Source organism: Brachyistius frenatus, unplaced genomic scaffold, assembly GCF_029030835.1.
Source record: "Brachyistius frenatus isolate BFR_SWC_R1_liver_20210118 unplaced genomic scaffold, ASM2903083v1 Contig_142, whole genome shotgun sequence".
NCBI lineage: Eukaryota > Metazoa > Chordata > Actinopteri > Embiotocidae > Brachyistius > Brachyistius frenatus.
This window is the reverse complement of record NW_027210741.1, coordinates 717,530-730,856: the sequence shown is the minus strand read 5'-3', so window position 1 is coordinate 730,856 and position 13,327 is coordinate 717,530. Positions and strand designations below refer to the sequence as shown.

At 40.0% G+C, this 13,327-nt stretch overlaps 1 protein-coding gene across 3 annotated transcripts in view; it reads right to left on the bottom strand.

The window, feature by feature from the left end:
• The window catches only part of mxd4 (MAX dimerization protein 4), a 28,636-nt gene extending 25,721 nt beyond the window's left edge, over positions 1-2,915 (bottom strand). For all 3 annotated transcript variants that reach the window (XR_011311668.1, XM_069715411.1, XM_069715412.1), the window contains exons 1-2: positions 2,723-2,915; positions 2,000-2,099 (exon numbers count right to left, since the gene is read on the bottom strand). Coding sequence is in view for 2 of the 3 variants with exons in the window: in XM_069715411.1 (XP_069571512.1) it covers positions 2,000-2,099; positions 2,723-2,786 (164 nt within the window). In the remaining variant the exon portion in view is untranslated. The remainder of the gene's footprint in view (positions 1-1,999; positions 2,100-2,722) is intronic.
• Between the last annotated feature and the right edge of the window lie 10,412 nt (positions 2,916-13,327).

Here is a 13,327-nt window from a genome sequence, read left to right as displayed (position 1 = left end):
CGCGATAGCCACATGTGTTGATCCTACAAAGAGAGCATTGTGCTTCATAACTAAACAGCCAGCTTCAGTTTCAGTTCAAACATTTTTTTACTTCACCACCCCCCACTCCCTAACTCTGCATCCTGTTGATGCTTAAAAAAAAAAAAAGAAATCTGTCGAAGTGTATAAAGGGAATTGGGGAATTTGCCTACAGTGCAGTCCCAAGAAAAAGGAGGGAAAGCAGGCCTGGTGCATGAAGCCCAGTGGGCTTGTGTTTGTAAAAGGGTGTAGGTGTCTGGTTGAGCCACCACACCCACCTGCCACATCCACACTCACACCCCTCACCCACACACATACTAAATTTGTGTATTATGCTGTCATTGACTGGATCAGAGGAATGTGGAAAGGGCTGAATTCTTCTTTGTGATCAACGTCTACAAATATCACCTTCAGATTTACAAAACTACGCACATTAAAAAGGAGTGTAGTTTAACAGATACTACTTGTCAACATGTTGTATGTGCAGTGACACACCTCTCTGATTCACAAGTGAGTAGTGATTTCTTCACTGTGGTTCCCTAAACTATAATTAGCCGAGATAAAATTGTATTTATTCTTTTTTTTTTTTTTTATTACATCTTGATGTGTTGATGTTCTTTGCACTAAACATGACAAATCGTTTAAGTTCCTGCAGAGCTTCACTAAAAACCTGTTTACTGTAAACAGACAAAAGAATTCACTGTTGCAAAATAATATGACACAATAACTGCAGAAATTTACATATAGCCTAGATACCATGTAAATGTCTCTAAATTAGATGCCTGCTGAGGGTGTCCTACATTGATCCAATAAATGGCAGCCCTCCTTTAGACCGACACAAAGAAGGGCAATCAAGTGTGTTTTCAGCAAGGAGAACTGAAAGGATTTGGTTTTAGCAAATTAGTCAATCAAAGGAAAAATAATCAGCAATTATTTTGAGAATAGTTTAAAAGGTACAATATGTACGATTTTTTGTTTGTTTGTTTTTTGTACGAGTTGTTCACAACATTAACCAACATCATCCACAGAGTGCAAGGAAATAGTAGTGTTGACGTTATGTCAAAGACGTCTATGTATTGTTTTGAAAGGATATTGACTGAAGTTGGCATGCTGACCAGCCAGCCCCGTCTTGCAATACTACTCCGCTCCAGTAAACACGACGGTGGCTGAAACCTTTTGCAAAACATTAGCTAATATTGGTGTTGCTTTCCACCGCAATTTTAAATAGCAAACAAACCGCGCGCGGTGACCTGTTTTGGACGGATCCAGATGACAAAACAAACCACTTATATAATATATAATTATAAGGTGTCGCTACGGCTGTTTTCCTTGCTACTGTGGTCTGAGCACCCCTCCTGCTGATCAGGCGTTTTGTTTTTGTTTTTGTTTTTTTTTTACTTGAGATGCGTATCAAATGTTTAAATGACCTTTAACCAGCCGTCCAACTTCGAGTCTGAAAAGAAAGCAAAGACTAAACCGAAACTGAAACTCCCGTTTATGTCATGTGTAACTTACAGCACGAGACAACACGCTGACCACATTCAAATAAAACATGTCAAAGCCGCGCACAGGTGAAAGACAAGCCGGCGTGACACGGTCGCAGAAATGAAAGGTAATATACACAGTGTGTGTGTTGTTGTTGTTGTTGTTTTTTTGTTTGTTTTTGTGTTCCCCCAGCGTGAGGAGGATAAGGGGTGTGAGTGAAACAGTAGAAGCAGCGGAGTTGACAGTGTACGCGTGGCACTGTTTATTGGAGAGACCAAAACAGAGAGCCCAGCCCCAGCAGCAGCAGCAGCAGAGATGGCAGCGTGCACGAAAACTGCTCCACTATCTGTGTGTACGTGTGTGTGTGTAAGCATGTCTTTCTCTCTGTGCGTGTGTGTGCGTGTGCGTGTGTGTGTGTGTGTGTGTGTGTGTGCTTTCTTCCGTGAGGTGGCATGGAAAAAAACAAGAACAACAACCAAAAAAAAAGTATATTTACCTATTGTTCTGAGTTTTTCTGGAAATTGGCGAAGCTTTCGTTTTCTTTCGGGAAAAGTCGCTGCTGTACGGTAAAACAGAGGCATAACCGTGTTCCGCCTCTGTTGACACACAGAGCAACATGCATGTTATATATATATATATATATATGTTGTCTTGTCTGCAAGAATAATCAAGAAATAAGCTGACAATGAATCATTTGGTGGGAAAACGGTGAAATAGCTATAGAGGCTAAATGTCAATTCAAGAAGAATAAATTGTGATCGATCACTGATGTTATCGACTCCAATACATCTATGTAGTACTGAATAGCCCCAGAAAGGTCTGTATCTTTCATAATTGCAGCTACATAAAGCTGGAATTGGGATACTGGTCCATATTTTTAATGCCACCCTTCATTTCCCTGCATCAAAAAACAAACTCCACTCTAACATACGGCGTCACAGCTTTTCCTGTGCTAGAAATACCACAGTTTATCAATACATGACATATTTAAAATAAGAAATTACAGCTGTTATTTTCTAGCATGCATGCAACCAGGTCCAGTTTGCACCCATGGCCCGGTCTGTGTCCCATTGTCTATAAAGTGACATCATACCTGCACTGTGGCAGGGCACGTTAACATTATGATAAAACATCAAGTTAACTGCCACCCTAACTCCCCATTCACAAAAATAATCATAATTATGATCGTAGGAATGCTTGTCAGTTCAGCTTGAAATACCTCTGTCTCTTCTTTCCAAGTACTCTGCAGCCTCCAGCAGAATTAAAAGAGAATTAAGTTCCATCTTGTTGTTGTTTTGTTGTAAAAAAAAATATATAAACAGTCTGTTGACACAAATGTACAAGTCATAAAATAATGGAATGGAAAATGTAAAAACTGTTTCAGAGCGATGTATGTACGCTGCTCACTTCTGAGTCTTGGTGACTCCAAACTACAGTATCAACAGCACCTTACTAAAACTCGGGAAGTGACTGATGCTACCACTGTCCAATGAGATCAGCACGTAGGCGGGCTTATATGTGAGTCTAAACCAATGATTTAGCGGAAAAGTCTGAAGGGCGATTTCATTGGCTGAACAGCGTTAAAGTCGTCAAGACCATACCCTAGCAACAGTCGCAGCGGCCCGCCTACATCGTCGTTGATTGGGTTGATACACAGACAATAAGCCTCTGATTGGCTGGAAGGAATCCTGGGTGTGTGTCACAGTTGAACTTGTGGTGTTGTTTTGGTTGCCAAATTTGTTAACTCCTCAAAAGTATGCTTTTCGATTTGGACCGTGAAGTAAACTGCATTCATCGGCCGTTCAGTCAACAAGGCTCCGTTACATGCAGTCAGCTATATCTCATGAGTGTGTGGCCTGGCAGAAGTACTGACAGAGTTTTTGTTTTGTGTTCATTTCCTGTCCCAGTCATTATGAAAGTATTGTAGGAAGTTGTAGAAACTAGATAATGCTGGTTCATATCTTAGCCTATAGGCATACGTCTAGTTATTTACTTGGTGTAAAGAAAAATACAATGAAAATGTAAAAATGTTGCAAAAAGACGCTCCCTTTGAAAAGTTTAATAACATTTTATTTTCACATTATTTGGAAAAGAAGTTTAAGTAAAGGTATTGGCATAGATGATGAGAAGAACTCTTAAGAGCTTAAGCTTATTTTGCAAATCATGTCTCAGCTAATGACCATAAAGCCACGTTCATATGGATTTTAAACTAAGAAACAGCTAAACTCTTAAAGATACATACAACATAAACCATTAAAAGCAAAATGTTACTTGTGCCTTTGTATATTATTCCTATGACACAATCAGAGCTTAAATAATGAGTTATTAATCTGTGTATTGAAAATCAATTTGAAAGTAAAAAGATTCTCAAATGTGTATAGGCAATTTGATTTTCTTTTCTTATTATGTGTGATAGGAAATTGAATATCATTTGGACCGTTATTTGGACAAAGTCATTTTAATAGGTCAACTTTCGATGTTTAATTGACCAAATGATAAATTGAGAAACTAATTATATTAATTGATAGAGAAAAAAAGATAGTTTGCTGCTGCGCTACAAACAGTTCTACGTATAACATTTTTATCGCAGTTTTACACATAGTTGTCCATTTTTGTTGACCACAGCAGAGTTTACATTCAAAAGTTATACTCTGAGGATTTGTTTGTTGTCTCTGTGCTGGTTTGCAAGACCAAAAAGACGTCCCCTTTAAGCCGCTGAACAGTCATAGGTCTTTTTTTTTTCTTTTTTTTGGTTGAGTCAAGTCTTAGGTCATGATACATGACACACGTATGACTGAAGTTCAACTCGTGACTCGAGTCTCTTCTGGTGGAACTTGTAGCTGCAGATTCAGCACTTAAACTTGGATTTCATTGGGGAAAAAAACATCAGAACCAAACCTGTGTGTTCATTTTTAGTGCAAACCTTCTGCTGTGTGATGCAGCTGAGATGTGGGAGTGTGTAAGATGTCATGGGTACTGGAGCAATGGAAGAGTAATGAATATCTCAACAGGAGTGCGCGCTGAGTATAAATGTGGTTTGCTCTGCATGGCATGCAGTTTATGTCGCTAGCAGCCAGATGTTTCTGCCTCAGATTGTTGGAGTGCATTCTAAAGAAATCCCAAACGTGTTACAATGGGGGAAGTGACTTTATTTTTGAATGATGAGAAAAAGGCCCCTGAGGAACAGCACCACAAACATTGTTTTTGTTGTACTTTCTTGGTAATATGTGTCATACAGGATCCTCATGGGGCCTGTTCTGTAGACCATATATCATAGATTGCAAGATTTCAGACAGAGTACATTGTCGGTTAAGTCTGTGGCTCTCAGTTTTGTAAATGTCAGAACATTTGCATGAGACATGTGCGATTGCAACAAGCAGAAACTCAAAAAAACAGTGAAATTTATCGTTAAAAATGAATGTCCATTTCTATAAAACATTGCAAAGAGAATAATTGCTGTACATATATACACTGAGAAAACTTTTTTTTTTTTTTGCCCAACGAGAGGGGTTTCTAATTCTAACACTTCCTTATATGGAAACAACAAAATAGTTCGATTTCTAATAGCTCCCAAAAGGACATGGGTATTTTCAGCGCCCGCTATATCACCAACATGTCCTTATATAAAGGGAGGTCTTGCACATTCGCCAAAACGGCGTAAATTATACATATGACAGTTCCAGCGCCAGCCATGTCAGACCTTTGTCTTCATAGTAGCAATAATAAACGTGGCTAACGTTGTAAATCAATCGCAATTTGATTACAACCTGACTCTCCAGATGATTTGTTAGGCTGTACTTCCTCTTTAACCGTTCTCACAGGCCACAGTCTGCATCGTGCAACACTTTGTACAGACTTGCCTATGTACTTTGCTTGATTCTGCGGGTCTCCACTTGAGGGCACATCAGAGAATAAGTATCTAAATAGAACTTTGCATGATATAAACAATAAACATGGTAACATTACTGTAATATTTAGTGGAAATTGGTTTCAGTGGTCTGACAATTGATTAAATCACGTAACCAGCTCGGGTGTCTGACGTCTGGGGCACAAAACATGTCATCAGCACCATGTCAACAATGTTTTTCCAACTTTTTCCACCATGCACGGACGTAGTGGTCTCGGATTCCATTTATTTTTGCACCTTCAAATATGGTACTAATCTCATGCCAGCTATTCTGACAAGCTTATTTGTTGCTATGCACCAGCAATGACACAACATACAGTCTTGGTCGATTAAGATGTCTTCAAAACCTTGTGCCATTATTGTTGTAGCTTTCAGGAGCCTGGCTCATCCCTGTACTGTACTGTACATCCACTGCAACAACTGTTCTTGTTGACGCATTACATCAATTTCTGAGGACATGCACAACCAATGCTCCAAACAGATACGTAAGGCAGTTATCATGTGTACGCAAATAAGTACAAAAAAAGCAAGTATGTTTCGGGTCTTACACTGTTTAGTTTTGAAAAAGGCAGGCAAAAAAAATACTTGGCAGGTGATTGAATGAAGCGTTTGGCTTTCTTGTCTATCAAAGGCCTTCAACCAATCAGATCAATATTGTTTTCAGACAAACAGTTGCTTTTTGCTTTCGTAGCACCTTAGAAAATTCCAGTATGACCTTATAAACCGCCGATTGGTCTGAACCAAAGCTTTGGGAGACAGAAATGCATTACTTGAAGTCAGACAAGATGGACTGTTTGAGCTCGCAATCTCTAGACCTTAAGCACTACAACTATTTTGTTAGGTTTTAGGAAAAGTTGAAATAAATATTTTTGTTGCGTCAGTTAACATGATGCAAGTTATGTTACATGACGCAAGTCAAATTCTGTAAGTTCTGTAAGCTAACTCATGTACGTTAATTAAATAAGTAAACGTTTGACTTTTGTTTCCACGTGGGACACGGACAGCGGCCTCCTGGGGGAAATTCCTGTGTGTGATTCATCCAACCCTCCTCAACTCCTTCCCTACGATGACTTTGTTGCCTTTATACTATGCCACCTGATTTCCTCCTTTTCTCCTGTCATAAACACAACAGTCCTAGGGGTCGCCTATACGTGAACATTGGAAGTTTTCACACTTAAATAAACAAACATTATGAAGTTAATTAATGTACTATATCTTGTAATCCTGTTGAATTAGAATGCATTCATTTGAGATAAGTGTGCCTAATAAGATAATGAGTGTACAAATTAGTTGTACATGAACATTTTTAATGCACACAGAACTGCACAAGATGTTCAGGATGCAGGTGATTGTAGATAATTTAACACTTACAAAAACTATGCTTATATTTGGTTCTCCCAGATCAAGTCATGCAGAAACCACATTCAGGTGCAAATCAAGCTGCATATGAATTTATGTGTATCAAGAGCTTGAATTTCTGGGGTTTTGCCAGCCTGCAATTTGCATGACTTCATTTCAGAGTTATCTGAATAACTGTTGTTTCATGTATGTAACTTTTTTTTGTTATTCTCAAAGTCATTGTTAGATGATGCAGAGAGTGTTAAAAGCCAGGATAATGTAGATGGTTAGATCGATTTTTTTTGTTTGTTTGTTTGTTTTGTTTGTTGTCCTTTTAATACCCATTTATAAGACAAGGCCTCTTGCCATTGAGATAATTTCTTTTTTCATCTAATTTTAACTCACTATACAGATTGTAATAGGGGAGATATTTGCTATTTTTTGTCTCTCCAAAAGCTTATGATATATTAAAATAATTTGTTTATGAGGAGGTCTGACAGCTTTTCATAGGAGAATATGTTGTCCTGCCAAATAGAAGGTATTGGTGGTGGTGATATGGTGATATAAAGACACAGTAAACAAGCGGCTAAATTAGGCTCAATACACCCTTGTTGTAAATAGTGCAGCCTGTGTGGAGTCATAGTGAGAATATAACCTAGTCACACATACAATGCAAGTGTTTCACAACAGCTAAGCTGCATTTTCTCCAGTCAAGACTGCTTGTGTGTTCAAACTACACCTCATGACTATTCCTGGGGTATTATAAGGAAGTTATGCAACTTGAGCATTTCTTATCATAGACCCACATATGTAGTGATGCTGATGCACTGTGCCATTGAACTCTGTGCAACTGTGGCTCATTTCTGATTGCAGGAGGCCACAGGTTTTTGCAGTCACATGAGGTGCTTCTCTCATCAGGTTTTGTTGTGTGAGCATTTGTTTAACCTCACGGTAGGTCAATGCAATAGAGCAAAGGCCTGCTAGTAAATTGGCCTTGACCCTGCAAGGATCTTTTATGTAAGCAAATATTCATCATCCTGCGCATTTTATCACTTCTGTTTTAGAAGCTCTATTTCCTCTCTAACTGAAGTGGACTTAAGTAGGAAGATGTGGCTTTTTGCTGCTACATTTGCAGTAACTGGCATGGTTTGACAATTATCTCAGTTACAGTGGAAACTTCAGTCATGAACCTTTTCACAACGGTGGTTAATGAGAGAGGCCCTCTGTTTATCCAGAAGGTAAAATGTAGATATTTACATATTTACTTTCAACACATCTAAAATTTATATTTTAAACCGGAAATTGAATAACTGTCATGTAGACATCTGAATTTATATTTTTTCTGGCTTCAAACATTGAACAACAAAAGTGACAAATCAGTGGGAGTATTTTCACAGACATGCACAACTTAAACTCCATTGCATGGTATCCTTTTTTATGGTTGTGCTTTGTATGTCATACTTGCATTGTTTTTACTGGAACAGTTCCCACAACTGATATTACTAAACTGTATATTTTGAACGTATAACCCCTGTTGGTGATGTCCTCAGCTGTTTAATGTTGTGATATTTCATTCAAATATATTTTGGTCGAAATAGTCACCATGCTCATGTCTTTAATGTCATTGAACCAAAATAATAAAGTGATAACTGGTCATCCTCTGAATATCTCATTGCAGAACAGTCCAACCATGCTTTTGCATCATTTGAAAGGAAATAGCCTTTGTCCCTCCTGCTGCAAGTTTCTATTTATAGACTTGTCATCTGCATGCTCGCTGATCATAGTGGCTCAGGCCTTGCATTGCTCATTGCCTCAGGCTTGTCAGCCAAATGACGGCTCTCACTGCTTTTTCCTTTTCTTCATCTGTCTATCGTTCCATCTTAGTCAAACACCTCAACCCACTACTCGTACATCCATGTCCCAGACTCAGACAGTGGTCTTTGTGCCACATATCAACAGTCACTCTGTCTGTACTGCCAATAAGAGCATTAGGACTATTTAAGAAATTTAGGTCATAAAATCAACCAATAAATAGCTTTATTTTGGCTTTATTTTTAATGAGTCTTTTATTTCTATGCATATTGTTTGTTTATTCAAAGCAACTATAAGGTAAACATATAACCAGTCACAGCATTATTTTGTTTTAAATATTTGCTCATGAGCATAGAGTTGCTTAATTAAATTCAAATGTAATCATTTTTAAATGTAAAATGAAACTACAAGCCTCTTCATTATCTTTAAAGACGCTACAATGTCTTCCTCAAAATCTTCTCATTTCCCTTTTCTCTTGTTTACTTTAATATTATTGGACTTTTTGAAGTCACATACCACACATAGGCTTTTGCTGCCACTCACATGTAAAAACTTTCCACATTTAACCACTGAAAACTGATAATCAATAAATGAAAATCTTTATTCACCAGATTGAAAGATAATGACATTTGCACTCTTCACTGTAGAGGCAAAGAAGGAAAATAACAATGTATGGTTTCATTCTCCTTCTTCAGTCATTTTCCATTTTTGGGCACGACTGACAAACCAAATATCAGCAACACATGTCTTCTGCTTCCTCTCCCACAGCCCGCTGACTCAAAGTGATAATCCATCTATCAAAGTCATGTTCTCAGGAAATTACCCAAATGCTTTTCAATATGTGACTGAATTGTGGTTACTTTTTACATGACTCTTCTCTATCAGTCTTGCTGCATTTAGAGTCACGCTTGTGGGTCATAAAAATATTTTCAACAGTCTGAAGCAGCAAAGCCAGCAGACATGCCAATTACAGTCAGCCCATGTCTTGTATTTGTTCATTATTTTACCTTTCTTTAACCATAAACCTGGATGATCTCTATAAACAAATCACCACTTTTTCCACTAAAGAAAATGTTCATATTGTGAAATTATTTTAATAACATTTTAGGCCAAATAACTTCCTGAAAGTAGGTATTAAATCTCCCATCCTGCAGTTTCCCCCTCTTATTAAACCCTGATATAGTTTTGGCTAGTGCTTGTTGAAAATTACAGCCCTGCTACAGGCTACTCTTGTGGCTCCAGCCTGTGTTGTTAATCATAAAAGCAAGCTAATGAGAGGCGAGGAAGAGCGCTTGCAGATATGGGGAGTTGTTTTATCTTGTTGACACTGATTGTTTTCTGACTACCTTCCTGCAGGCACCCTGCACCTCCCATCGTCCCCTACATCCTTTGGGCCAAAGGTCGTTACTGTGGTCAGCATTCCACCGTTTTTGTTCCACATGTAATCAGACTTGACTCTACTGTAACAGCAGAAAGGCCAAAAGTCCACAGACACATCTTGCATTTTCTGTCAACAGGTCCGCGGTCAGATCATTGAAAACGGTTACAACTTTTCTTAAATCCAAGTCAAACAGGTCATGTTTATGTGGTGGGCATGCTCTCGTAGGTCAGGTGAACAGTCAGGTGTAGTGTTGTTAAATGCAGTTCGAGGCCTGAACCCTCCGTCTCAGTTTTCTAATCAGGGCCACAGGATACAAGGCACCCGCTGTCCTTTGTTTTCCTTCTTGTCATCTTCTTTGTCCCTGCTGAGCCTGGTAGTGTTGGAGTTAGTTGCAATGATCACTTGTCATGCAAGAGGTTAAACTGAATCCTTAGTGTCTATCTGTTGTGCCGGCTTTATCAAACACAGTGGCTGAGATTAGTGTTGGAAACACCGTGGTTGTTCGGCCATCTTGGGTTTCCAGTGTTAAACTCCCATGCCAGAAGTGGTGAATAGGAGTAGCATGGTGGGCCTAGTTAACCCTAATTTGTCTTTTTTTTTTTTCCTAGGTGCACCCCCTGCTGTTTTGCTGTTATGCTTTTCCTTTTTGTGCCACACTGTTTTGTCTTGCCCTATTGTTTTGCCAGTTTTAAAACTTTAGTTTGGCCTTATAGTTTCTTTCCATTTAAGTTCTCTTTGTTCTTTCTTCCTTTTTTTGGTGTTGAATATTCATTTGTGAATGATTTTGGTATTCATTTCCTTTCTTTTAGTGAAACTATGTGCCAAATTGTTGGGAGGCTATCAATGTCCCTGCACTTAGGCATGTGTGTAAAAGCCCTGGGACAGTTTGTAAGTTGCACTGTTGATTGCTATGTTGGAGGTGACCAGGTGTCCCCATTTAAGATCTGTGTAAAATATTTCCTGGGGTGCAATTCACCAGATGGCATTGTCGGTGTCACCTCCATTTCCTCCTGCTGTGCCATCACCACAATAACATTGACACACATGCTAAAACCATGAGCTGATTGAGTTAAAGCCTATTACAAGGTTAAGATCAGAAATCCAACGTTCATCCCCATACAGCAGATCGCATGGCATAAGCATAGATAGATAGATATATAGATAGATAGTTACTTTATTAATCCCACAAGGGGACATTTTTTTCGCTACAGCAGCATTATTGGTACAGAAAAGCAATAAAACAACAGAGTAAAAATATTAAATATAAAAATGCACAGCACACTGCCTAGTCGGACAAACTGTGGCCTGCCTGTCAGGTAGCCAGTGACCCAGGAGACGGTGGAAGGGTCCACCCCCACCACCCGCAGCTTCTCACTCAGTAGCAGTGGTTGGATGGTATTGAATGCACTGGAGGAATCAAAGAAAGTGATTCTCACAGAGTCACCGGTTCCATCCAGGTGCGACTGAGCTCGTTGCAGCAGGTAGATGAGGGCGTCGTCCACTCCAGCACCTTCATCACATGAGATGGGAGGGCAACCGGTCGGTAGTCGTTGAGGCCAGATGGAATCGTCTTCTTCGGGACTGGAACCAGGCACGACGTCTTCCACAGCACCAGGACCTCCTCCTGCTCCAGGCTCAGGTTGAAGAGGTGTTGCAGGACCTCAGCTAGCTGGATGGCGCAGGTCTTCAGGACCCCGGGGCTGATGCCGTCAGCTGGTGGAGTCTCTCCAGCTGTCTCCTAACCTGGCCAGTTGTCACAAAGAGGGGGCGGGGGGGTGGGAATGTGGGGTCATGGCGTCGACGGTGGATGAGTCCTTTGAAGTTGAGGGCTCTGTGTCCATGCAGCTCACCAGGGGGGACAGAGGGGGGACAGAGGGGGAGGGGAGAAGGCAGCGGAGGTGTTTGGGAGGTGTGGTGTGTGGAGGAGACAGATGAGGGCAGTGAACTAAACCTGTTGAAGAAACAATTTAGCTCATTGGCCCTCTCCAGGGAGCCCCCTGGTTGTCTCTCTCTCCCCTTGAAGCCAGTAATCTCCTTCATACCGGTCCACACCTCCCTCACGTTGTTCTGCTGGAGTTTGGCCTCCAGCTTCCTCCTGTAGGAGTCCTTGAACTCTCTCAGCAGGTCGCGCTGCACTGACCTGAGCTCCTCCCTGTCCCCAGACCTGAAGGCTGCTTTCTTCTTGTTAAGAAGAACTTTCAGGTCACTGGTGATCCACGGCTTGTTGTTGGGGAAAAAGCATGTTTGGATTGGTCTCGAGCAACTCCGCATGTTCACCTGACTCACCCATGACGATAATGAAAAGGGACTCCTGACTCCTGTGACTTCACACAGTTTGAAATTTCCATTCCAGTATTACCCTGCTGCCATGTATCACATGGTTTGCATAGTATTACTGACACAAAGAGCATTAGTCACTGAAATTGTACATTTCCCTCCTGTATTGCATTTTCAGGAACATCCTGTGTGTCACCATTGTTGACGTAGCAGAGAAATACTAACGAATTAACTGTCTAGAAATTTTCCCGAAGGGAGAGGTAGGGTGTGTCCACAACGAGGGCTGAGACTGTGCACCTGTGCAACCCAAACATTCGATTTCATGATGCAATATTTGTAACACATCTGCCTTACAAAGTTGAATTCAATACAGTTAATACAGTTTGTACAAAGAAAACTGTCAAAATGTAGTTTTTTCTTTTAACTGACCATGTATAAATGGTATGCACCTCTACAAGCAGACAAATGCTGTCCATTTGCAAAACTCTATTGCATCACATTATCATGCTGTCAGGTCATGGTATAGTTAGCAGTTTGTCGCATAACAAAACCTCTGTAGTCCCGAGACTCATCTCAACCCTTACTTGAAACCTTTGAATTTACGACGCTTCAAACTATCAGTTGGGAACTTATGTTTCTTTCAGAGTATCTCAGATGAATTGTGCAGACCTCAAACACACACGCACACACACACTGACAAGCCACTCCTGTTTATTTCCCTGTCATAGTGCTGTATTGAGTTTTGTCTTTTGGTTAGTTTGTCCTCTTTCTAAGTTTTCATGGAGGTGAGGTGGTCATGTGGCTCAGAGCCTATCTGCTTAACAACACCCGGAAGTTGGTCGACATCCCTCTGGACTATATTATTAGTATTTTTACAATCTCTAATTTGTCATATTGAGTTTCCATACTGTAAATCTGCCATGTCGCTTTATTGCATGTTTGAAGAGCCATTTTTCTTTGTCTGAATTGACGGTCTAAGAAAAGAGGATGTTATATTTTGTACAGATTGTAAAGCACCCTGGAACAATTTGTGATTCACTATATAAATAAAATTGAATGGACTTGGGCATCTAGTGTAGATGTTTTCCTTCCGTTATCATCCTGCCTGA